The sequence below is a fragment of the Atheta coriaria genome, unplaced genomic scaffold (assembly GCF_025399875.1).
Source record: "Atheta coriaria isolate IRGN ID8LTWV9N9 unplaced genomic scaffold, Caltech_Dcor_3.1 hic_scaffold_9_pilon, whole genome shotgun sequence".
NCBI classification, from domain to species: Eukaryota; Metazoa; Arthropoda; class Insecta; order Coleoptera; family Staphylinidae; genus Dalotia; species Dalotia coriaria.
In genome coordinates, this window is record NW_027045451.1 from 8136976 (window position 1) to 8163716 (window position 26741).

Consider the following 26741-nt stretch of genomic DNA (forward strand, 5'->3'; position numbering starts at 1 on the left):
CCAAGTGAAAACCAATACGCTATTCATAAAGGCTGAGGTCAAAACCAACTGATGAAGTATTTGTGGAATTACTATGTCTATATGGGACATATAAGTGCCAGGGGCCCCTCAGGCAGCCGGGGCCCTAGGCGCGCGCCTAGTGCGCCTAGGCCGTAATCCGCCACTGAGCTAACTCTCAAATAACAATCGATATGACTGCTTGAGTAAGGTTAACTTTGGTTAGGTTTTAAAAATTCTTCTGTGCATTGACTCCAAATCAAATTGACAATTGCAATTGAAACAATTTTCTGTTTATCTAATGATGAAATTTTGTCATTACACTGATCACACCAGTACTCAAAGATCTAATCGATATTAAAAATTAGTTCAATTAGTCACGTAAGCAGGTAAGCACTCAAAAATAATGCCATGTTTAAGATTACATTTGTCTGTACCGTGTTCGGTTCAGGACAAAAAAAAAGTATAAAAGGCAAATGCTAAGGTGAATGAAAGATCAGTTGTTTTGAAATAACCGAACAAAATGGCTAAATTTGTTGCCTTCGCCGCCATTTTGGTAGCACTTGCTGTTGCCAATGCTGTGCCAATAAAGCAGGAGTCTGCAGCTCAAAAAGCACGTTATGCTATGAGCAAAACTAGTAAGTATTTATTATTAGTTAATTATTTGCAAAAAAATTATTTACAGTTTATGTTTTCATTAGGCTGGGTATCCATTGCAACCATTTCGACGACTGAAGGCATTCAGGACTACCCGATGGTCAATGTGAAGAGTACCGCTGACGCAGGAACTGGCATCCCGTATTTGTTCTTCTCTGATCTGGATCTTTCTGTAATTGACATCAACTCTAATCCCAAAGCGTCCATCCTCGCCACATTGGCTGATGGTGACTGTGTCGAAGGCAGCTTGGACCCTCAAGATCCTCGTTGTCCTAGGTTGATTCTGACCGGAACAGTTGTTAAAGTCGAAGATAGTCAAGAAGAGAAGCTGGCGAGATCTGCTTTGTACGCTAATCATCCCGATATGGAAATGTGGGCAGGTGGTAAGTGAAAATATTTTACAATAAGTTACATATGATATATCGTCATTCATTTTTTTAAACTTTAGTTCATGATTTCTACATTTCCAAGATGAACATTGAGCGTGTCACCTATTTAGGTAACTTTGGTGGTGCCGATATTATCGATCCAAGTGAATATTTGGCAACTAAACTTTAAATATTCTGTTGTTATCGTTATTTTGATGTGATATTTGATTAAATACCTGTTATTATAAACACACTCATTGACACTTCTTTTTCTTTTTGTACCGTTTATTAAATGGAAATTAAATGGACGTGGCTACCAGATTTTTGCCATTATAGGTTTGGATGCTCAAAGATAAAAGGACCAAGTAAAATTTGTACTTTTTCCCTAGTTAATGGATACTTAGAATTATTGCTAAATCTATGTGATGACTTTTGAAGCAGAGCGACAATCATTTTATTTAATTGATTTTTTTATCTATAGTACCAGATTAACATCACAATGTACGACTTAAGTACATGTTTTCTTGGTTGCCTATAATAATCAACTACAACTTTTTGTTCTTCTCTATTGAAACTCCATGCTACAATCTAGTCTCTTTAATAAAGTTTCTAGTCCAGTGATAATCATTATTATATTCTATTATCTCTATCGTGTTTAACTAGATGTTTCATTAATTAATACCCATATGCGCGTGAGAAACGAAAGAACCGCAACTCTGCGCATCCACATTACCACACACGTGCGCGCTCGACACACATGCGTGCAGTCGCAGTCTGAGCTTCCCCTGCAATATGTAATCCCAAAAAGAAGTGAAGGCAGACGAGCTAACAATCCTGTTGGCCACGCAAGGAGTTTGTTCTGTTTAATTCTTGTGTTCGTGCAGTGACATGGTGTCGAAACTAGCTGAAACAAATGGGAATCGCGCGCTTCTCCTACCGCGGTTTGACAGCTAACGACTTAGGTCAATTCAGCATACACGACATACGCGACGTGCCATTGAAACACATCGGAATGTGATAAAACCCATGTGATTATTACTACGAACCACATTAAACTAAGCCAAAAACAGTGTGTAACTTATATTAACTCGTTTTACTTTCATTTGGTTCCTCACAACTGATATAGTTCTAAGTTTGGATGATCGATTGTGAGTGAATGCATTGTGTGTACTTTGACACCATGAGTGTGACCAGCAGTGTGACTCTCACCGTGTGATAGGCAGTCTCTGACCACAAGTACTACAGCTGCTGTGCGTTTTCGTTTCTTGCTGGAAACCAAAGCAATTGAGCAAGTGTCTCAAACGGAAATGCGCGTAGTGTGCTGAATGACGCGGCGCGGAATTCCAAGCGGTGGACTCGCGCCGCCGGACTTTGCACCGATGCGAGCCGATCGTGCGCATCGCCGCGGCCGAAAACAAACAATCGCGGAGGCGTGAGCGCGCCACCGGCCCATCCGCCATTCCGGCGTAAGTTTTCCGCGAGCGCCCGTTGACATGAGTGACCAGCCGCGTCAGCGCCAGCACCAACAGGTGCGCGTTATCAACGAGTCCTCCATGGACTCTACTAATGCCAACGACATCGACAACATGGACGACATGGATGACCCACAGGTCAACAATAAGAACAATAACGAGATCGACACTGGTAAGTTTAGTAACATATAGATTAGGTTATGTTCTAATACTGTCAATGTCACATGAAATGACAGTCATACACTGCGTACATTAACCTCAAATTTACCAATCTGGTCAATCAATATTGACTGTCTTGTTCTTGATGCTCTTGCCGCTTCTTGAGTTTCTTGGCATCGTTACAAGCACTTTGTTGTCGTCCTGATAACATCACAATGACAATGACGCTCCCTATCGACATTTATAAATACTTTTGTATTAATTCTCGTTATTTCCAGTCTTGGGAGTGTATAACCTCAATAAACACTGATAATTGTTCAGTATATAAATACGACACTGGTAATGTCATTAGCAAGTCATCATTTGTATTTTAATACATTTTTTTCCTAGTAAACGAGGCAAAAAGTTTAAACTTTGAGGTTAATATCTTTTCTACGATTGGCTCCGCGTGTGTTTGAATATACGAAGAGGTTGTGACCTGTCGGCGTCGTTTTTATCAGGAGTATTTATGGAAATTTATTCAAGTTTACTCAAGTCGTCCTAGTGTCGCTCGAGTTTGTTGTTTTAATGCTGGTGTGGTCAATTTTGCACTTGGATGTAATAAAATTGCTAGAATTGTCTGATAAGAAATTACATTAAATTCACATGACTGTTGATTAATGATTTACACATAAATTAATCATTTTGCTAGAATAAATATATTTTATATTGGTGCTGATTCGTAATAGGCAACCAAGCGTACATTAATATACGCGAAACTTGATGTTAGATGGCATTCAGCTGTTCGCAGCTCACATAATTATGCAACGCTAAGTTTTCAGACCGAGTAAACGTAGTATCTACGTACGGATTGTAATTAATGCATCAATTGAACAATATTAGCATTAATAGCATTGTTTGATGGTCGTGGTGAGTTTTATGCGCATAATAATGATTTAGTCGGCGGCGCGCATTTCCATCAGGCTCGAAACCGTTGAAAAACTCGTTGGGCTCGGTGCTAGACGCGGGGTTATCGCGAGCGTGAACTGCGTCTAGACCCCGGATACAACGAGACGTCGCAAGCGACATGACTTAACTCCCGGTTCCCTCCCGGCATCACATTAAGTCATTCCGAGCGACACTAGATTGATGATGATGGTGGCGGATTCAGCCCTCAAGAATTACTCATTCATTCTACAGTACCGTATTTACTCAAAACCTAATGCATTTAAAACTCTCGTGTACATTTACAATAGGCAGCCAACATTGGCTGATGGTGACTGTGTCGAAGGCAGCTTGGACCCTCAAGATCCTCGTTGTCCTAGGTTGATTCTGACCGGAACAGTTGTTAAAGTCGAAGATAGTCAAGAAGAGAAGCTGGCGAGATCTGCTTTGTACGCTAATCATCCCGATATGGAAATGTGGGCAGGTGGTAAGTGAAAATATTTTACAATAAGTTACATATGATATATCGTCATTCATTTTTTTAAACTTTAGTTCATGATTTCTACATTTCCAAGATGAACATTGAGCGTGTCACCTATTTAGGTAACTTTGGTGGTGCCGATATTATCGAGCCAAGTGAATATTTGGCAACTAAGCTTTAAATATGCTGTTCGTATCGTTATTTTGATGTGATATTTGATTAAATACCTGTTATTATAAACACACTCATTGACACTTCTTTTTCTTTTTGTACCGTTTATTAAATGGAAATTAAATGGACGTGGCTATCACATTTTTGCCATTATAGGTTTGGATGCTCAAAGATAAAAGGACCAAGTAAAATTTGTACTTTTTCCCTAGTTAATGGATACTTAGAATTATTGCTAAATCTATGTGATGACTTTTGAAGCAGAGCGACAATCATTTTATTTAATTGATTTTTTTATCTATAGTACCAGATTAACATCACAATGTACGACTTAAGTACATGTTTTCTTGGTTGCCTATAATAATCAACTACAACTTTTTTTTCTTCTCTACTGAAATTCCATACAACACAGCTTCTTTAATAAAGTTTTTGGTCTATGAAGGTCATTATTATAATCTGTTATCTCTATCGTGTTTAACTAGATGTTTCATTAATTAATACCCATATGCGCGTGAGTAACCAAAGAACCGCAACTCTGCGCACACATTACCACACACGTGCGCGCTCGACACACATGCGTGCAGTCGCAGTCTGCGCTTCCCCTGCAATATGTAATCCCAAAAAGAAAAAGTGAAGGCAGACGAGCTAACAATCCTGTTGGCCACGCAAGGAGTTTGTTCTGTTAAATTCTTGTGTTCGTGCAGTGACATGGTGTCGAAACCTGCTGAAACAAATGGGAATCGCGCGCTTCTCCTACCGCGGTTTGACAGCTAACGACTTAGGTCAATTCAGCATACACGACATACGCGACGTGCCATTGAAACACATCGGAATGTGATAAAACCCATGTGATTATTACTACGAACCACATTAAATTAAGTCAAAAACAGTGTGTAACTTATATTAACTCGTTTTACTTTCATTTGGTTCCTCACAACTGATATAGTTCTAAGTTTGGATGATCGATTGTGAGTGAATGCATTGTGTGTACTTTGACACCATGAGTGTGACCACCAGTGTGACTCTCACCGTGTGATAGGCAGTCTCTGACCACAAGTACTACAGCTGCTGTGCGTTTTCGTTTCTTGCTGGAAACTAAAGCAATTGAGCAAGTGTCTCAAACGGAAATGCGCGTAGTGTGCTGAATGACGCGGCGCGGAATTCCAAGCGGTGGACTCGCGCCGCCGGACTTTGCACCGATGCGAGCCGATCGTGCGCATCGCCGCGGCCGAAAACAAACAATCGCGGAGGCGTGAGCGCGCCACCGGCCCATCCGCCATTCCGGCGTAAGTTTTCCGCGAGCGCCCGTTGACATGAGTGACCAGCCGCGTCAGCGCCAGCACCAACAGGTGCGCGTTATCAACGAGTCCTCCATGGACTCTACTAATGCCAACGACATCGACAACATGGACGACATGGATGACCCACAGGTCAACAATAAGAACAATAACGAGATCGACACTGGTAAGTTTAGTAACATATAGATTAGGTTATGTTCTAATACTGTCAATGTCACATGAAATGACAGTCATACACTGCGTACATTAACCTCAAATTTACCAATCTGGTCAATCAATATTGACTGTCTTGTTCTTGATGCTCTTGCCGCTTCTTGAGTTTCTTGGCATCGTTACAAGCACTTTGTTGTCGTCCTGATAACATCACAATGACAATGACGCTCCCTATCGACATTTATAAATACTTTTGTATTAATTCTCGTTATTTCCAGTCTTGGGAGTGTATAACCTCAATAAACACTGATAATTGTTCAGTATATAAATACGACACTGGTAATGTCATTAGCAAGTCATCATTTGTATTTTAATACATTTTTTTCCTAGTAAACGAGGAAAAAAGTTTAAACTTTGAGGTTAATATCTTTTCTACGATTGGCTCCGCGTGTGTTTGAATATACGAAGAGGTTGTGACCTGTCGGCGTCGTTTTTATCAGGAGTATTTATGGAAATTTATTCAAGTTTACTCAATTTACTCAAGTCGTCCTAGTGTCGCTCGAGTTTGTTGTTTTAATGCTGGTGTGGTCAATTTTGCACTTGGATGTAATAAAATTGCTAGAATTGTCTGATAAGAAATTACATTAAATTCACATGACTGTTGATTAATGATTTACACATAAATTAATCATTTTGCTAGAATAAATATATTTTATATTGGTGCTGATTCGTAATAGGCAACCAAGCGTACATTAATATACGCGAAACTTGATGTTAGATGGCATTCAGCTGTTCGCAGCTCACATAATTATGCAACGTTAAGTTTTCAGACCGAGTAAACGTAGTATCTACGTACGGATTGTAATTAATGCATCAATTGAACAATATTAGCATTAATAGCATTGTTTGATGGTCGTGGTGAGTTTTATGCGCATAATAATGATTTAGTCGGCGGCGCGCATTTCCATCAGGCTCGAAACCGTTGAAAAACTCGTTGGGCTCGGTGCTAGACGCGGGGTTATCGCGAGCGTGAACTGCGTCTAGACCCCGGATACAACGAGACGTCGCAAGCGACATGACTTAACTCCCGGTTCCCTCCCGGCATCACATTAAGTCATTCCGGAGCGACACTAGATTGATGATGATGGTGGCGGATTCAGCCCTCAAGAATTACTCATTCATTCTACAGTACCGTATTTACTCAAAACCTAATGTATTTAAAACTCTCTTGTACATTTACAATAGGCAGCCAACATTACTCATTAAAAAATTAATTATTATTCCGTTTGAATTTATGATTTATTGTACTGGTATACTTACATTTAAACTAAGCCAACCCTGTAAAATACCACCCGTATCTTAGAAATATATACCAAGTTTAACGAGATAAAAATATAAGCTACTCTTTATCTTTTGAATGTTCAATAGTTGATTCTTAATCAAATGTTGTAGCCTGTGTTTTTGTTGACATATTACATACAAATATTTGAAGACCAACATCGTAAACTAAATACAAATATCGAAAACCGGCCGGTCTTATCTGACTTACGCGCCTAGTGGGATTGTTCAAAGAAAGAACTGAAATCAAAGAATCAATATTGATTACATTTTATAATTTTACGTAAAACTGTATTCGACGTCAATCATCTTTAGGAATTTGTCTAGACTTGTGTCGAATTGACGGACTATAAATAGTAATTTCAGCTAAGTAATATTATATTAGTTGTTTCTATTTATTATTTATCTGCAATTTAAGCAGTTATTTTATTGTAGCATTTGTTGTGTTGTCAATAATAAGCAATGATTCATGTTAATTAGCGGGAACGTTTGTAATAAGTAAAAGAAAACTGGGGAGTCATTCGGTCAGTTCGTGTAACGTTATTATCAACAATACATATTTAGTGGTTTACACGACTGCAATGACAATTTGTGTGAACGTGGTGATATTTTTGGTTCACAACAATATCAATATCAATTGTTTTATTTGTGACGAATACTGAATACGATAGTTTTAATTTGCTTGTAATGTTGCTTATTAATTGCAATAATGAAGAAATTCTATATTAGGAACAAATACAATCAGTTTTCCAAAATATAGTGTTTATTTGTGTAATGCATATTTTTTTAAAGTTTTGCTACAATATATTTGTCTGGTTAGTTTGGCATGACGAAACTGGGGTTGCGAGTGACATTTTATTGTTTTGCATTTTTAGTGCATACGTTTTTAGTAGACATTTATATAACCAGTGTTAAATAAAATTAGGAGTTTTGCATTGGAAAAGTATTACAACACTGTAGTTCTCAACTGCCTTCAACACTGACAACCAGCTGAATTTATAGGAAGTAAAAATTTACCTCCCCCCATTATATCACTTAGTTCCTCTATCAACATCTACCAGTAGAGAAAATAGTAAACATTTTCCTTCGAATTTATTAGTTTCTTGTATTGTGGAGGGGATGTAGTTTACGTAAAACGCCTCTGCACAGCGCAAGTTTCGATCGTATTGTCTGTGCCTTCCGAGATTTATTCACTTGTTACATAATCTCATCTAATAAAAATGCATTACAGATGAAATAATTTACTAATGCCAGACTAATATATCATTCCGATACAGGTACTTATAGGTATAACATATTTTTTTAATACGTACAGTCACTGATATACTGATTATTCTTCCGAAACGTGCGTTATCACTATTACACTGGATAGATATCAGTCGATTGGTTGACGATTAGCTCAGCAAGGTTGTTGAGGTTAGTATGCGCACGGTTAGTTACACGAATTAAATCGCAATTTCTCGGAGAATTATTTACAATAAATTGAACTACAAAGATGAAGTAATGGAACGTCGGAACAAATAAAGTGTATTCATAGTTGCAATGACAATAATGACGTCGTAAAGCCAGTAATAATTTTAGTTTTTGGGTAAGTCACATAAACTTGTATTATCTAAGTATACTACTTAAATACTTAAATTTGTAAATGTTAGTGGTGGTGAAATGTTAAGCAAGGTGTAAAATATTATTTCAAATGCGTTTGAAAAAAGTATATTTAGTAACAAAAAACTTACATTTTTTTGTTTTAAGGAAAGTAAGTTTGAATTTTAAATGAACTGAATTGTGTATTGGGAACAAATACATACTGTTGTTTTCCAAATTATTGTTTGTTTGTTTGTTTATGGCCGCTGGCAAAATTTGCATAATGGCAGTTATGATTATTATTACGATTAGTTGATAACTTATTCGCGTTTGCAATATACTACATACACAGCACGGCGCTTGTCGATAACAACAGATAAATAAATAATCAGCGCGGCATGCCTTCGGCGGATGATCCGACTGCAGTTCTTGCTCGAGTTCAAAAAGAAATTTACAACGCGTGCCGGCAAAATGTTTATTATGTCAATGCTACTACTGATAAGAGCAGCGCGCTGCTACTGCTGCAGTGTAAACGGGTCCTATTTTATTTTGGTTTCGATGAGAAACCAATGAGTGAGTCTAAACATTGGTTACATATTTTAATTATTTAAGATTGCTAATTTCCATGTTTTCGCCTTCATAAGATCGTGCAGTAACGATTTGTTTACAGCGGAAATAATACCGAAATGATCCATAGATAACTCACATTAATATGTTTAAATTAACTATTTACCCAGATTTGCGATAGAAGCGGAGAAATTGCGTTGTTTTTAGCTTAATTACGGATTATTTTGAGCAATAACATATTAATTATAACTTTCTAAACATGAATCAACAATGATTATATGTAACGGGTTCTGCGACCTTGCGTTGGTACAAAAATTACCCTCAATTTTAATTTTTTCTCGTAACAATACGAAATCACACACAGAATTAATCTTAAATTAACATTTTTGTCACTTTTGAAGGCAATTGTAATAAATGAAGCAAAAGAAATAGTAACTTTATCCCAATAAATCAATCTAATGCAATAAAATGTGTTTATTGCTTCATCAGAGATAAAGATCATTACTTTTGTTTTATCACTACGCCACCAGAGAATACCCAGGATATTATTATGCAATAGAAGACAGTCGGAGACAAAAAATCTTGCTCCATCACTCTCTTCATTCACACATGTGCGATAACAACGTGTGGTCCAAAATTAAATTTATCAGTCGATGATAAGCGATACGACGGAAAACGAGCTTAGCGTACTTTTGAAAAGCCCTCGAGAATCTTCCAAGTCACATTACGTCAAACGTTTCTTTTAATCGAAAACAAAATAAAAAAAAGTATGAAACATATCTTATCAGACAACAACAATTACTAGGTGAATAGTTAGTAATAACATTTACAATTTGACATTACCATTGTGTTATCAGTACTTAATATTTTTAACAAAGATTACGATTAATTATGTGATGAAATTGTTATTAATTCGATTAATGTGTATTTTCGTAGTACTTTTGCTTCATTTGCACAAATGCAGCAAAAAATTTGAATTTATTGATTGTCGAAGTATTTATTAAGAGTGAAATACCGGTTGGTAACGTCTCCGCGGCCTCTCAGCGTGCGCTTTTTATTTTTTAATTGTTTACAACTTTATATGAATATTTGTGGTGGTGTTGAGGAGTGTGGTGTAGCAATGCGATGGCGATGGTGGGGTCAGAGCATGTCATATGCCAGAAAGTCATCGCGTATTACAATAAAAACAATCTGCGAAGGCGCCGTTGCCGCTATTTACCACTAATAACAATATGGTTGCCGCGCAATTTGATTCACATTTCTTAGAATCAAATGATAGATTTTGTTTTTAAACTTTGCTGATTACATTTTATTATATAATCATCTCATTTTTATTAAAATTTTTATCATAATATCATTTTAATGCCGGGGCATTCCAGTAAATCTTTAAAATCAGCCCTTATAATGTAGTACCCCACAAATTTAGATATAATTAAGACAAAATAAGAAATTATAAGAGAAAAATTACTACCTAGGGCCCAAATTTAATGATAAATGAAAATATAATTGGCAAACTCTGGGATTAGCGAGGTAAGTTGTTAAAAAATTGAAGTTTTTTTTGACGAAAGAAAAAAAATAATTAAACTTAGCAAAAACTTCGAAAAAATCCAAATTTTACTCAAAAAACGCAATTTCATAGTTTTGATTATTAAAAAAAATTTGACTACATCTTCGAAAAAATGAATTAAAAAAACGTATCTAATGGACAATTTTGGAAAAGTTATGGCTATTTAAAAATTTAAATGCCATTTTTTTGAAAAATTCTCGAAAATATTTTTCAAGGGGTAGAAAAGTTTCCGCTTAATCTAAAGGGGTCGGGTTCAAAAGTGGCTGATTTGGCATGGAATACTCCATTAATATATTGAAGGTTATGTAATTAAATAGAATATAATAGAATGACTTCGTGTTTTCACTTGAAGATTTTCTATTTATATATCCCAACGAATTTTCAGTTACTCGCGAAATATGTGAAACGAAAATAAAAGTGAATACCACAAATGTCTACTTGGGCAATCGCCAAATTATTGAACATGCGTTACTTTTCGCATGTTTACATCGTTTATTTTGAGCTAGACGCACGTTCGACGTGTTAATTCAGTTGCATAACTTGTGAACAAACATCAATAATTCAAATCAACTGAATTCAAACACTATCCAGACAAACAACTACCAAAACATAATATTTCTAATTTTATTGATACAATAAATTGCACTGGACGTTAAATACTAATTAATAATTTAATTAATTGCAAGTACAAAACTATTAAAATCATATGTAATGCGTGGTTTCTTTTGTTCAATTAGTGAATTTGTGGGTTGCACTTGGAGGTGATCACTGTAACGATAACGATCGCCCATGTTTAATGTTGATGGTTATGACTTACATTTTTTTACAACTTTTTACTGTTAGTGAATAGGTACATACTTAACTAACGCTGTTTTAATGTGTTATTTAACGCGCACAAAAAAGCATTACCTTTAGTTGGAAGAGTCACAGAACAACCAATAATGTTGAACATTGTGCAACTTGCAATTATTTAAAACGTAGTCGTTTAAGAATATGCAATAATAAATGTTGCAATTATTTCTAATTGTATTGAATAAAAATGGAGATTTGGAAGATTTTTTGAAGTACTTACAGGCATTCGAGCAAATAATGTGAGTCTAGGTTATATAAGCACCGGATGGTATTCTGACGCACTAATATTTACAGTATTAAAATTAAAATTTAGAAGAGGTTATTTTATTTTGCAAGAAATTACGTCATCATTTAATAAAAAAGTAAAACTTAATTATCTGTTTAAAAGTTTAGTTCATTTTAGTTATATTAGTCCCCCACACGAAATAAACAGAAATTGAAGTTGGTTGCCTATTTGCGATGACAAAAATTTCTATTCTTTAGAGGTTATTAAAGTGACATTCAGGAGTTTTAAGCAATGTACATTTTAATATGTACCTATATATAATCAAAACGTGATTTTATTAATTCAAAATTTTTAGAAGATATTTACCGTTTGTAAATTCAGTTTTGAAAGCGATTACTTACATGTATATCATTGTTAAATCTTTACATTTTGTTTTTGATAGCCTTGTTAGCATTGTTGGTTGCCTAACAAATAAGTCATAAGTACTTCTAAAAATACATTGTTACTACTCAATAAGTTACTATTATTAATATAATCAAATGTGATTATCTCAAATTATCAGAGATCACTAAAATGATAAAAAGGACGCGCGCCATTACTCCAAATCATATCAGTAATCAACACACAAGCCCACAAAATTTGAATACAAACCTCGGCGTGCTTCTGCTTGCGTAATAAACGATTATTACAATTTCTAATCGTAGGATTTTCAAGTCAACTCCACCACTCGATAACAATGAATTATAATCGATTCGAAAACAAAGCAAAACAACAAGAACAAGTTTTAGCAATTTTTAAATTTGTTAAATTTAAAAAAATTTAATGTACTTAAATTGTTATTTATTTATTTAATTGAATTTAGTTATTTAGTGGGAGGTATTGCATATATTGGATATTATATTATCGGGGTGGGTGGTGGAGTGGCGCCCCCACCACTTCCACCGCCAACAAAATGGAGACGAATCCGATACGGGAGTGTATAATACACACATGCGTTTTGTAAGCGGCGACTGAACGCCGACAATCAGCATCGCGAGCGGTAACACACGGTGACAGTTTGCAGTTGGCTCGCGGCGCGCATGTCGAAGTGACTTAGTTGTTGGTTGCGCTTAAGTATTCAGTTTGTTAGTGCACAGAGTACGGTCATCTCGATCGCGTCGAAAGAATTTGATAAGACTATATATACACGGAAGACTTAAGTCAGTCGTCGTGTCGCGATTGTTTCATTTCTGATTAAATGTTGGAATACTACAAGACACTCAGCGGGGCTGGCGGCACGTTCGGACCGAACGGCACTGAGGCGAATTTCGTCGTGGGCGGCGATATGTCGTTGGCGTCCTTTTACGCCGCCTCCTCGACGGGTAGTCCTGGTGAGATATCCATCTCTGACAGCGAAGTGGATGGAACCGATTATCTACTAAGCAGCACTATTCGCATGGAGGACAATATTTTTCACGTTCTAGGTGAGTGAAAAGTGGTTCACTCTTTGATAAACACTCTTGGGTTGTTATAGATTTGAGTTATATTTGTGTAATTAAATTAACAATTTTTGTATAACAAAGAGGTTAGGAAAATTTTGTAGATGATGTTTACCCAATTGAAATTTTATTTTCTTGTTAAATAATTATGAAAATATTCTCTGAAGTATACAAAAACTTTGTATACTGTGGGGAATTTTGTTTAATATCTTTATATTGGTTGATTTAATTTTATCAAATTTAATATCATTTACAAAAAGATATCCAGACTAACAAAATCGTATCATTAATTTTATTTTTCTGTTTTTTTTTACAAGTGTTTTGAAATAATTCGGCATAAGTACTTAACCAAAAGGATTTATATTTACGAGATTAACTGAATAAGTTAAGAAATTCACTCAAACGACATCTACACATGCAAAAGTTCAATTAATTCTAATTACGTGTATATTGCATATCAATCCCTAACACTTTAGATATTTTTCACTTGGAAAATATCAAAGTTCCGAAGTATACCAAATATCGACGAGGTTTTTCGCACATTGTATACCTTGGCAGTAAGAATCTGTTTGTATAATATATTAGAAGTATCTATCATTAAAGCGCATTTGAAACGCGTTGCATGCACACATACGCGAAGTCATTATTAACAGTTATTGGCTTTATTACCCGGTCGAAGTGATTGGCGTTTACGCACGAGAATGACGCGGCGCTTTTCTGTAAACTAGGCCCCAGAACAAAAACACTGCTAGGCGAATATTTCTCGATCTCGCCAAACACAAACTCTCTTTTCATGTGCATCACATCGATTTCAATAAGTTGGAAGAAAATAAATGTGTTGCTAACCGCTGCGAATAGCCAAAACCTTAAAAAATGCAATTTCTTTTTTGACGGTTCTTACACACCATTTTTATTAGCCACATTAACATTCGCAGTATAATGGGCAGCCATTTTGTGTATGCTTGTGTTTTTATCACTGTCAGTGATCAATGGCGTTGATGCGATGAATTTATTTTAATTGCAGCGAATGCAAATAAAACTTTTTGTCAAGATGCACGTCTGCACATTAATATATCAATTGATTAATAACTTTTCAATAAATTTTTACTTTAACGTCTATAGAAACCTGTTTTTCGTGGGTTGCTATACACTTATTCTCTTATATGTGGTTTTGTCGAGTTATGCAACACACACTACACACTTGAACAATTTTTTGCTGTGATAGGTTAATACATCATAGTTTCATAATTTCATAATATATCGTTTAGATATGATTGGGACTTTTCCTGCCCAAAACTTTTCTATACACAATAAACGATTGTAAGCAAATTGATAAGCGGCTTGTATTAAGTATTAATTTAAATGTGCAAACTCATTTTAATTTCCGATAGCCACTATCATCGGCTGAGAGATAACCTTCAAATGTTTACAAATATATCAATTTTTTCGTCTCGCGACAAACCTAGTTTTGTAGATATGTCGGATACATGTTTGATACGCTGATGCCGAACGATAAAATTATTGAATTGAATTGGCACGAAGCAAGGCGCATTAATCAGTCGAATGAAAATGATAATTGTCGATTGCGGCTCCAGTTGCAGACGGAGAATTTGTTAACTGATGCAAACTTATACTATTTATACTAACAAATAGATATAAGTATACTGTTTGGTAGATACTTTTCAAAGCATAAACACATTTCTAATCTAATACTTCAGTTTCATCACGTATATACGGTATATTTGATCAAAACAAATTTTTATAGATTTTTAGAAGTTTCAAGAAAAGTTTAGCAATAAAATAATGTAATTTTATGTTTATAAATGAGAAAAATAATATTAATTGCAATAATTGAGATGTAATGCACCAATTTTTAAGACGTTTTACTTCAATTAGCATTTCCAAGCAACTTTTACAAATAAATTAATTGAATTAATGGAAATAAGTTGCAATTTATGGTATCATAGATATTATTTATTATATTAAGCTTGCAAAATGATGTTTTTAGACAAATTAAATTCGAGATTGAACGATAAAATTAAATTCCTAAATTTACATAGTAGGAACCGAAAATAGAATAAGTCTAATTTATAGCATTAATAAAAAAAAATGTTCGTAAGTTGACGCATCAAAGACAATCATTATCATCAAGGCCTTGTCAATAATAATCGCGGCGAAATTGCGATGCAATTTGTGACGGCGTATAATTATTGAAATCTAATTTTGCGTATACGGCATATATTCCAGTTTCTAGTTTAACTATTTATTAATGTTGTGAATTAAATTGAAGAAAAAAAACTGGATGGTATTGATAACATTATAAATTTCATTGTTGTACATGTTATTAAAATACGCATTGAAGTGCTATTATAATTCTGTGTTTTCTTGCATATATTGGTGAAAACATTTATTTTTTTTAAAGTTAAACTTACCTATAGCAGTAAACTTATTGACCATGTTAGATTCTTCTAGAAATAATTGTTTTACGTAGAATCGGCTTGTTTGGAGTGAGTTTCTCATTAGTTATATACAGTATACGCTAAAATGAGACGAACAAAACGCAAAACAAAAGAAAGTCATTGATTATATCGACTTAATGCTACTTTATTTGACTGAGTTCGATATTTTATTTGGTTGCGAGTGTTTCAGGCATTTGAGATCAAAATAGGTGTTAGGAAGTAGTTACCTATATCAGTAATACACCGGGCGCATGTGTGAAACAAAAGCCTTGCAATTCTTGATAAAATTAGATTAAACGAATTAAACAAATTAAAGCAAAGCAAATCAGTCATCGATAGTCATAGATATCAGTATGTGCAATAGAAGTATACCAACCGCAGTTGGCCGTTGGTCGTTCGGCGATTGAGCACGTCGTGGATGCATCATGGCGATTAGAATGTGACACAACTTCAGCAACTACCGTTCGCGGATTACAATTAGTCATCTGTTTTGTTTATATTCGCGCTTGTGTGTATGGAGAACGTAGATGGATGCGATTAGTGTGCTTTGTTTAAATGGAATTTGTTGAAATGATTGTTTGGGCGCGTATTATTGTAAAATTAACAGTAGTGATAGTTGATTAAACAAAAGGAAACAATTTCTAATGTTTGGCGCTCTTGTGGAAACGACATGCACATATTATTTTCTTGGAAATAATAATTTACGATTAATCATATGTTCAGCTATGGCCATATATTTGCTATTTTATATTTAGTGATATAGTAGCGCCATCTTTTGGATTACAACACAATAACTACATATTATTCCTTCAATTTTTTTTTTCTATTTCCACATTTAATGTGGCAGTTATTAAACACCAGAAGTGGTAAACACGGACCGGCAAGGCCGTGACGTCACGGGCTTTAGTCACGGGGTAGTGCTTGCGCCTGCGCATTTGCCTACGGTGTCTTCAAAACTCCCGTTTATCCACTTGATACTTAATGTACTATTTTTAAATTATTTCATTTTAATTTCTGCTTTTTTATCATTTTTTTATTCGCTCTGGGTATAAATCAGTCACACGTTTTTTGCTGAAAATTTCGAAACTCAAATCTTTCGGCAATTATAAATAGTCAATGTGCGTAAGTTGACCTATCCTCTAAAAAAATTCCACCGACAAAAATACTCGGCGTTTCGTATTCTCCTTGTAATATACCAACTTCTTCACTTTTTTATTTGGTTTATTATTACTATTAGCCTACCTATAATCTCGCATATTAAAAACCTGTTAATTCGTTAACTCTTATCGATGATTAGATAATGTACGTTAAAATCTTTGTGAGATACGTCATGCTTGTGAGAAATTGTTTTCGCAATGTTATCAAAATTCAAAAATGGCCTTTAAATGATCTACAATGAAAGCAATGATTGCTTGATGTCAACGTTATCAGTACTTGATGGAGATTATATTGTATTATTAGACATTAGATATTGTTTGCTAAATTTTTGGTTATTATGGGTTACTTAACTACATAGCACTAGGATTGCGATACGGATTGTCACTTACCGCAATTGTTTGTTGATTTGACGCGATGATAAGATTGATCGATCGTCTATTAATTAATTTTTTTGTATACTTTGGATGTTTTAAGAATTGATTGGGAATTTTAAGAACTTTGGGTTAAAAAATATATTATGCATTAGTTTGAATAGAAATCCTGTTAAACTCAATAAATTCACAAAAATAAAATATTGAATATTAACAAAATATTAATCTGTATTAAATATTTTATTTAATTCAAAATTTTTGTAAAAATTATTTTCCATTTCCATTATTTAGACATTAGGCAACCAAAATTGCTCTCTTTGTTAAGACACAGATTTAATATTAATTTTTAACTCTTTGACTGTTATATTAACGGTCAATTTGCTCCAGCTTTTAATTAACCTAGAAAATTAGAAAATTTACTATTTTTAAATTTTTAGAGGTTATTTTGTAAAAGTATAAATTTACAGGAAACTGAGTTCCTTCATGTCTTGATTACTTTATTTTTTATGTCGGTTTACATTATATATTATCTTAAGTCAAAATGTCCGCTCTTTCTCTTGATAGTCTTGATTAATTTCAAGTCACTCGTTAGCAATTTATGATTATTTATCTCACTTTACTCAACTTTACCTATAGTGATTTAAGTCTAATTGTGACTTCTTATTTTCCACCTGTACAACTCCCCTTCAACATTTAAGATTTACTTATCTCTAACTTTGTGTTCAGTTCGTGACTCGGCAGTAATATTCACTCGGCTACGAGCGTGCACTTAAAAATAGCGTTCTGCCGCTTGACAGTGCGCGATACACACCGACTTAAGTTTAGTCGCTCGTGTAGGTTTGCCGTGTGCGCGCCGCGCGTCTCTATCACAACCATCGCGATAGACAGATAGCGACCTCGCGGTGTATTCCGACTTCTAAAACGTAAAACGCTAAAACACATTTTCGCTTGTCCCTTGTCGCAGTCGTCGTGAAGTCACGACTTGCGTCGTGTGCGTGTGCGCGGCTTGCCGAATTTCGCTTCACCTTCCAACAAGTGGTCGCGAAGTCGGGCATAGTCGTACTTACACATAAGAATATTTCCTTAGTTGTAACAAACAAATCGTTTATTAAGCGCTAAGCGGTCGTTTTACGCCGGGTTTTAGGTTGTTAAATTGTTTTAAGTTTATTTTAACGAGCGATTTAGTGTCGCTTTTTTTTATTTTGCTGCTCGTTTCCGATTATATTAACAGTGTGTTTATGACATTTTTTCGCTGCACGTGAAAGTTTCCCTTGTCGGCACGACGGCGTGCTCAGAAATGGGATTATTCAAAGGTGAGATGTTTATTAATTAATTATTCAGACAGTGTCGCAAACGAATACGTTTAAGAAGTTAAACTACTTTACAACATTTTAGTTTCATTTATATCAAATGGTGTTTATTTAATGTGTCGATTGAAACGTTTTAAACATTGGAAAATTCCTTTGATAATGTGTTTTAATAATAACGTGCGATTCACTTGAATTCCGTAAACAATGACTTAACTTAAGCCAAATGTCTAAACATAAATTTGTGTAATAATTTGCTAGTCGGTCTTTATAAGGAATAAATTCATCATGAGTTATGCCTTAAGTAAGTTAAGATTTTGCTTAATTTAAGAAACTTTTTACTTTTGGCGCCAAAGTTAACCGTAAAAAATCTCAATGTCATAAATATTTTCGGCAATTAAACAACATTTCAATTAGTTAACATGAAACCGGTATTAAACTCATTCGAATTTTATTTTTATATTAACTAATGTTCATAGTACGTCATTAAAGGTTTGTTTAACGTGTATAAAATGCTTATTTTGACGATAATCTGACACTTCTGGGTCATTAGTGTTCTTTTACTTTCGGTTAATTCAATTTCGCTTATGAACTACGAATTAAATTCTAATTATAAGCGCTTTAATAATTTTCAACGTCTTGATTGCTGATTAAGAAGCGCCTGAATAAATAACACTAACACTCTGGTGTCCGCGACCTTGCGTTTTGTTGTTTTTTGCCGGCTCACTTTGCGTCGTTTGCATTATAACGTTTTTGAGGCGAAAAACTCATCTAACAAGTCTACAGACAAAAAATTACATGAAGGTCTATGTATTATTTTGTTATACTTAATAAGTGTATACTTGGTTGCGTGTAGCTTTTTCACTTAAATCTAATAATCGTATTAAATAGGAACACTTGGTATGTCAACAAATATAATAAATATTTCAGTGCGTATTAACATTGTTTTGCGTAGTAATGTGTACAAAACACGCTAAATGTGATTAAATTAATCAAGTTATGCAATAGGTATTTTGTCGGGATGTGAGTATAATTATAAATTTTAGATTTCAGTTGGGTATTTCAAGTGAACAAAGTTTCAGTGAAAGATTATTATTGATAAGACCATTATATTCTGTGTGGCGCTATCTCGGTTTGAAATATATAACTATAATTATAATTATTATTGATTCTTCATACCAACTTCAAGTTTAATTTTTGTAAAATTATGTGATTTGCGTTTCTCTTTAACATTTAAACCATATCTAAACCACAATCTATAAACATTGATTCCGTCGTTTTTGAGTGAAAGAGTAATAAACATTCTCTCATCCTCACAAACCTTTGCAATTATTCTCTCCGTAAGATTTTCTCGTGTTGATAACCAAATTAACACTTTTTAAAGTGTGTCTGGGTGTTATCATGAGAATATATTACATAACATAATTAAAATTCAACAATTCCACTTTACCCAGTTGGAATATTCATAAAATTGTTTGAAAATCTAATATTGACACATTATATCCATACATCATACACTCAGTTGGTGGCAATGGCGGCAATTTTAGAGTTTTAGACATTCGTTGTTAATGCAAATGTATTGCCTCAGCATGTGCTTGATTAATGCCGTGATTAATTAATATAATATTCAGCGTGACAAATATTGACGCGCGTGCGATGCTCGTGCGTTTTGTGCATTATAACTACTTATAATAAATCATAAGTGTGAAGTAAGACTACTCATTGGACAATTACTACTAATTACAAAATACGAAAATGGCGAAAATCGAAAACAAGTCACTTACCTCGAGATAAACTTATATTTATGATATTTGATTGTTTAGCAAACATTAAATGAAATTATTATCAGTTTCTTTTCTAAGCATTAAAATTTAAATATGTGTATAGACATAATATCTTGTTTAACCAAAGTGGGTATGTAGTGGTTTGTTTTATTTGACTTTAGATTTATATTCAGATGAAAAACAAAAGTTGTTGCTACAATTTGTTGCTACTTGCAAGATTTACTCTCATACGATGATAGCGTGATTGGTGAATGATTCACACTTATTTATAATATTGATATATTAAACAATAAATTAATTACATTTCATCATCAATCATCCAAAATTTCCAATGTTTGCAGTGATAACATAACATGTCTAGGTTGATAATACAACTTTTATTAAAACAGATTTCTATATTATTTCTATAGGGCGCATTTGAAACAAAATATTTTTGTCTTTTTTAGTATTAATATTACTAGTGGCCCAAACTATATTTATAAATGTTGCCAATAGTAACCAATAAATATCAGGCACCTCTATTAGTACAGTTTATGTTTTTTCGGTATTTTTGTGGTTGGCACCGGTTGAAGTTTATTTTGATCGTCTGTGTGAGGTATTCAACTTGCGGAGATGTGTCGCAATCGATTTAATTCGCCTGCGAACCGATAATAATGAGCAAACATATGAATTAGTTTAGTTTTCGTTTTGTATGCGCATGCAAAGCCGAAGTGTGCAAGCGCAACGCAAGTTGGACTTTGTACCCGCGAAAATAATTCATCCACTACGCGCAATGTTTAAATGAATTATAAAATCACGTCGGCGCAAATAACACTACTATTTTAACCTTAAAATCTTTCAACTTCTCAAAAAATGCTGTAAAAGTTGCCTATAGTAAAATGTATGCAACTCAATAAGCATTCAATTCATAACGCATTGTACTTGCTGGCCTCATATGCTTACACAGTTTTATTTTTAAATAGAACATTTACGCTCGATTAAGAGCAATAATTATTGACTCACGTGTTGTTAATCGCGTTCATTATCCGAACTCCTACTCGTTTTATCGCAGCAATAATTTGCAATACACATTCGCATCGAAATAATATTTACAAATCATTTCTCCATTAAATATCTGTATAAATGTAACGATTTTTAGCTTATCTAGTTGTATTTGTTTACGCGAATGCTTTTCACAGCATTTATCAATAACACTAATTGGCGGAGAAAAAAACCTACACATGTTAGAATTCGAGCAAGTGTGATCAACATGTGGTAAACATGAATTTTGCATGTTTTAGAGTGTATACACTAAAAGTATTAACATTTAAGTTGCCGTATAAGTACGACGCAACCAAATCGGCATCGTTTTTTGTCTGTACCTATGTCCGGCGTGTGTATTTAACGAGTTCATTTGTATTTTGTATCTATTTATAATTATTATTTTATTGTCATTGTAATTAATGGTTGATTGTTGAGTTATGCGTATATAGGAGTAAGTTAAATATTCGCAGCAATGTCCTTCGTGTTGTTGTGTGTTGTGTTTGCGTTTTATGAGTAGGTAAAGATGCAAAACGTCAAATATCATCATTTTTATTTAATTTGCGTGAATGCACTTTTTACCGCAATTTTTACAAGGTCAAATGATACTACTCGTAGTTGTGGATAGTAGAAGTACCAGTTTTTAGCATTTATACAGGGTGTTATAGAAAATTATATCAGATGTATCAAGTTTTATGCCCAAATTTTGTTTGTTTCTAAATTTTAAGCAAATATAAAATTGTATCTGTTTTTAATATCTTTTATTAGGGAAAAAATTACTTTGTAACAACTTGTAATACCTACGCGTGCGACGCACGACCGCTAATTATCCATTTCAATAATTGAATACTAATGTTATAATTTCGTTCGGGGTCATAATTTAAAAATTGTAATTAATTTTCCCCCCTTGCAAGCAAACCGGGCAAGATATCTTGTTGTACCATTGACAGCCTTCCTAAATTACATTATTTAGAATCAAGTTAAAGTTATATCAACATGTTAAGAAGTAACGTTTATAATTATCAACTTCTGTTTGTAATTGAAAGCGTAGCGTGTAAACATTTTGTCTGGTTACATTGTTCTAAGGTATATTGTGTTGTTTGTTGCAGTAGACTCAGATATCGCGATGGCCGGCAGCAATACGCTCACCGCCAGCCTATCAACACCCAGCGTGCCCAACGCCCAGCTCAGCCAACTCTGCGCAATTTGCGGCGATCGCGCCACCGGAAAACACTACGGGGCGGCGTCCTGCGATGGCTGTAAGGGTTTCTTCCGGCGCTCGGTGCGAAAAAATCATCTTTATACATGCCGGTAAGTGTAAAATCATTTTACTTTTTACATTTGAAATATCTATCTATTTTGTATTCCATATATTTAGATTAACCTATAATATTAACCTAAAATATATCAGCTATGTTTATATACACATATTTATATTTTTCTATTACAATTTTAGCCTAGAATAGTCAAAAAGTATACCATTAACTAAGTATTATCTAAATTTGACGTTGTTTTTATGATTTTCGTGCATTTAGTTAAAATTACACCGAGTTCTGTTATTTTTATATATTTGAAGGATAAGAATGTAACACTAAAGAATAAAAACTCGGTAATTGCAATTTAATACACACTACAAGTCAATTACACTTCTTCCTCTTCGTGTATGTGTAAATGTGCATGAATCCAATTAGAGGATAGTTGTTTAATGTAAGCACTCATTAAATTTGCGCGATTATATAACATTTTATTTATTTAACTCTCAGACGAGTTTTAATACTAAATAAAACCTTGTATTTATTTAGAAATTGTAAAAATACTTAAATGTTTTAAGGCTTTAATTTATAGATAATTCTTTGAGTGTTTTTTAAAGAGTGATACTAATATAATACTATTTATTGTTTGTTACACTTGATTTATCTAACGATGCATTCAATAAATGCAATATTTTAATGTTTTCGTCAGTTGGTTGCCGCCTGGTGATAGGCTACTTAAGTTTACATTTTATTGTTTTATTGTGAATTTTACGGCTTTACGTGAGAGTTTGTGAGATTAATACACTTGAAATTATTGCAGTTATTTGTACAAATTATATTAATATTATATTATCAGTAAATTACTAATTGTTTAATTTTTGTTTATAGATTCAGCAGGAATTGTGTAGTCGACAAAGATAAACGTAATCAATGTCGGTATTGCAGACTGCGAAAATGTTTTAAGGCCGGAATGAAAAAAGAAGGTCAGTGTTACACTCTCACACACAACAACAAAGTGTGCTCGAGGCGATTAAACACAATTAAATTGTATCTTTGCAAATGTTGTAGCGGTACAAAATGAGCGCGATCGTATCAGCTGTCGACGACCAAGTTACGAAGAAAATACACAAGGAAATGGCCTATCGGTCAGCTCTCTTCTTAACGCTGAGATGTTATCACGTCAAGTTGGTGCGGCATTAGAGGTAATTTTTTTAAGCGATAACCATTTCCGCGATAATATATGATAATGTCGATTTTCTCAATAGCAAATGGGCCAAGCACCAGGCAACGATTACGACCTGTCAACAAAGCAGCTAGCTAACATTAACGATGTCTGCGAGAGTATGAAACAGCAGTTGCTCATCCTCGTCGAGTGGGCGAAGTACATTCCTGCCTTCACTGAGTTGCAACTAGATGATCAGGTGGCATTATTGCGCGCGCACGCCGGTGAACATCTTCTGCTTGGCCTTGCCAGGCGATCTATGCATCTGAAGGACGTGCTTCTCTTGGGTAACAACAGCATCATCACCAAACACAATCCAGGTATATATCTTTAACCACACTTTAAATATGCCGCATGCACAACAAGTTGCCTACCTGTAGCATTAATATTGTCATATCTCTCTTCATATACTAATAATAACAATTACTGTAGTATTTTTTGAGCGGACTTAAATGTTGTTGATGTTGTTGATGTACATGATTGTTGGTACAATTTGCATGTCCGTACATAGAAACATAGAACCGTCGTTGGGGTGTATCAAACTCACGTCCATTTTGGTATGCATGGCCGAAATTCCAAGGGGTGGGTTTTATTTGAAGGTGGTGCGTGTGCGTACGGACATGTAACAATTGTACAATTGCTTTGGCCGTGTGCGTCCACTGCAGTTGTGTTGTTTCCAGACTCCCGAATCTCGCCCGATTTGGACATCTCGCGCGTTGGCACCCGCATCATGGACGAACTGGTCAAACCAATGACTGAGGTGCAGGTGGATGACACTGAGCTGGCATGTTTGAAAGCAATTGTTTTCTTCGATCCAAGTAAGTTATATAACCTAAAAAGTAAACTAGAAGTAAGTGAAGTTGCATACTTATATTCCATACTTGTAGATGCGAAAGGATTGAGCGACACAAGTCGTATTAAGGCGTTGAGGTATCAGATCCAGATTAATCTGGAAGATTACATCAGTGACCGACAATATGACAGCCGAGGACGTTTCGGAGAACTTCTACTGACTCTGCCAGCGTTGCAATCAATCACGTGGCAGATGATTGAGCAGATTCAATTCGCGAAACTTTTTGGCGTCGCACACATCGACAGTTTGCTACAGGAGATGCTTCTTGGTGGTAAGTTAACCAAAACAACATTTCTAATTTTCTTTATATCTTCCTCATTCCTCCGTGTGTATTATAAAACCCCACATACTAATATAAATTACTAAGCGGCAGATTATCACGGTTAAATTTAGAATCGATTTTAGGCGCAACCATTGAGCCAAATCAGCCGATAGCACAGAACACAGCGAATAGTTATCAAAGTACCAGCGATTCGGCAGATAGCCCAATTACATCGCCGATTACCACGCAGTGCCATAGCCCAACTGACCAATTGATCAACGGTAACATTGCCAGCCCAACTAACCGGGCGCCACCTCCGCCTACCAACAACAACAATCAAAGCGTGTTGATTATGAGTGATCTTGGTACTATGGATGAAGATAACTATAGGATCGTCTTCAAGGAGGAGCCCATCATGGAGACAGAGCATTACTAGGTGCTGCCATAATCAATAGGTGACATGAAATGAAGTAAAGTGAAATAAAAAATAATGGGTTAAATATTTTGTTCAATCAAGAAAATGTAAAAAAGTCAAATTTGCGATCACGGCTGTGAAACTACACAATACCTATTTAAATTTGCTCAATATGTATTTTTATTATATTTTCAAAATGCAATGCGTAAAATGCACCATAAAAACGCTCTTGCCATGAAAAAAACAATTGAAATATAAATTAAGTGCATTACCGCAAAAAAATAATTGCATTAAAATATTCAAGTCAAAGAAAATTTAGTCTTAGTTTAGGAAAATTTTGTTTTTATTTTTGTTTTTGTTTTCTTTATTTTCAATGCGTACGTGCACAGACACTTCGCAAGACAAGCAGGACAAGAATACGTAGAAGTGTAGAATACGTTAATTTAATTTGAATTAATGTTTTAGTTTAACTCCTATTAATTATATCTACGTACGTAATATAGTTAGAGTTAGGATTTTTGATGAAAGAAAAAAAAACACGTTTTGCCGGCTGGAGTGTTAGCCCGGCCGTCAGAAACAGAGACTATTGTATGGCATATTGTTAACGCACATCCGCGCCGGATGCATTTTTGATATTACGATACGTTTGTATCGCCACTTGTATAAAATAGGCACTATTATTAGGTAAAGGGATTATTATTCAATCAGTAATGTTACACAGTTATCTGTTATGTTATATTTTGTGGTACATGTGTAAAGATATATATCGGTTAGCATTGTTTTTGCTATTAATTTAGGTGCGTAGAATGTTTATGTCTTTTTCAATTATTTGTATCTTTATTTTTTCCTTTTTTCTTTTATAATATAATTTATAGACACTTTTCGGTCCATTGTGAGGAAATTTAAATTTACTTTGTACTGTGGTAGACCAAAGGCTGGTAGTGGCAATATAAATATTTATCAATCATTATATAATTATCAAGCATTGTTTTTTATCAATAAATAATTTTATGAATTTTTGCTTCAAGTTATATTCATGAAATATTAAAAATGCGTTTATAACAGACAATGGAGTTGATAGTACCCTCCTAACGGTGAACTGTTGTGTCGAGTGGGTGGCCTATAGCTAGACTCCTCGCAACACTCAAAAAATGCTTTTAAAAACAGTAAAAGCTTTAATAAACACCCAAAATATATCCTAATAATACATATATAGCAATATATGCTTCTCAAATTTTTAAAAAATACTTTAACTGCTATGAAGCTCCAATAATACTTTTAAAATATTACACCTTTAGTAATGACACCGCTAGATGTCTCCTAAATATTGATCGCCGGTAGTTTTACGCCT

The 26741-nt window shown here is 34.5% G+C and overlaps 2 protein-coding genes and 1 long non-coding RNA gene across 16 annotated transcripts; all 3 read left to right on the forward strand.

Annotated features, from left to right (window-relative positions):
* The first annotated feature begins 181 nt into the window (after positions 1-181).
* Positions 182-1275, forward strand: LOC135798313 (protein CREG1-like). 2 transcript variants are annotated; one of them, XM_065311117.1, is made up of 4 exons: positions 182-386; positions 449-635; positions 699-1037; positions 1103-1275. In XM_065311117.1, exons 2-4 carry the CDS (start codon positions 521-523, stop codon positions 1210-1212), a joined length of 564 nt encoding a protein of 187 aa, XP_065167189.1. In that variant the 5' UTR covers positions 182-386; positions 449-520; the 3' UTR covers positions 1213-1275. The 2 variants fall into 2 exon arrangements, with proteins under 2 accessions (XP_065167189.1, XP_065167188.1); XM_065311116.1 differs by having other exon boundaries at positions 183-635.
* A 2626-nt stretch (positions 1276-3901) lies between these two features.
* Positions 3902-4302, forward strand: LOC135798842 (uncharacterized). Its single transcript, XR_010549789.1, has 2 exons — positions 3902-4064; positions 4130-4302. It is a non-coding gene; the product is annotated as an uncharacterized lncRNA (long non-coding RNA).
* An 865-nt stretch (positions 4303-5167) lies between these two features.
* Positions 5168-26405, forward strand: Hnf4 (Hepatocyte nuclear factor 4). 13 transcript variants are annotated; one of them, XM_065312332.1, is made up of 8 exons: positions 5168-5690; positions 22498-22696; positions 23527-23621; positions 23707-23840; positions 23904-24180; positions 24526-24678; positions 24748-24984; positions 25107-26405. In XM_065312332.1, the coding sequence occupies exons 1-8, from the start codon at positions 5540-5542 to the stop codon at positions 25409-25411; spliced, it is 1551 nt and encodes a 516-aa protein (XP_065168404.1). In that variant the 5' UTR covers positions 5168-5539; the 3' UTR covers positions 25412-26405. The 13 variants fall into 13 exon arrangements, with proteins under 13 accessions (XP_065168404.1, XP_065168403.1, XP_065168409.1 ...); XM_065312331.1 differs by having other exon boundaries at positions 5169-5690; positions 22495-22696; XM_065312337.1 differs by lacking the exon at positions 5168-5690 and adding an exon at positions 8428-8603 and having other exon boundaries at positions 22495-22696.
* Positions 26406-26741: the final 336 nt, after the last annotated feature.

Coding starts and splice junctions, on each gene's coding strand:
- LOC135798313 (XM_065311117.1), top strand. CDS start 521: ATGGCTAAATTTGTTGCCTTCGCCGCCATTTTGGTAGCACTTGCTGTT. Junction 636..698: donor TTATGCTATGAGCAAAACTA/GTAAGTATTTAT, acceptor TGTTTTCATTAG/GCTGGGTATCCATTGCAACC. Junction 1,038..1,102: donor TATGGAAATGTGGGCAGGTG/GTAAGTGAAAAT, acceptor TTTAAACTTTAG/TTCATGATTTCTACATTTCC.
- Hnf4 (XM_065312326.1), top strand. CDS start 13,046: ATGTTGGAATACTACAAGACACTCAGCGGGGCTGGCGGCACGTTCGGA. Junction 13,272..22,494: donor CAATATTTTTCACGTTCTAG/GTGAGTGAAAAG, acceptor TGTTTGTTGCAG/TAGACTCAGATATCGCGATG. Junction 23,622..23,706: donor GGCCGGAATGAAAAAAGAAG/GTCAGTGTTACA, acceptor CAAATGTTGTAG/CGGTACAAAATGAGCGCGAT.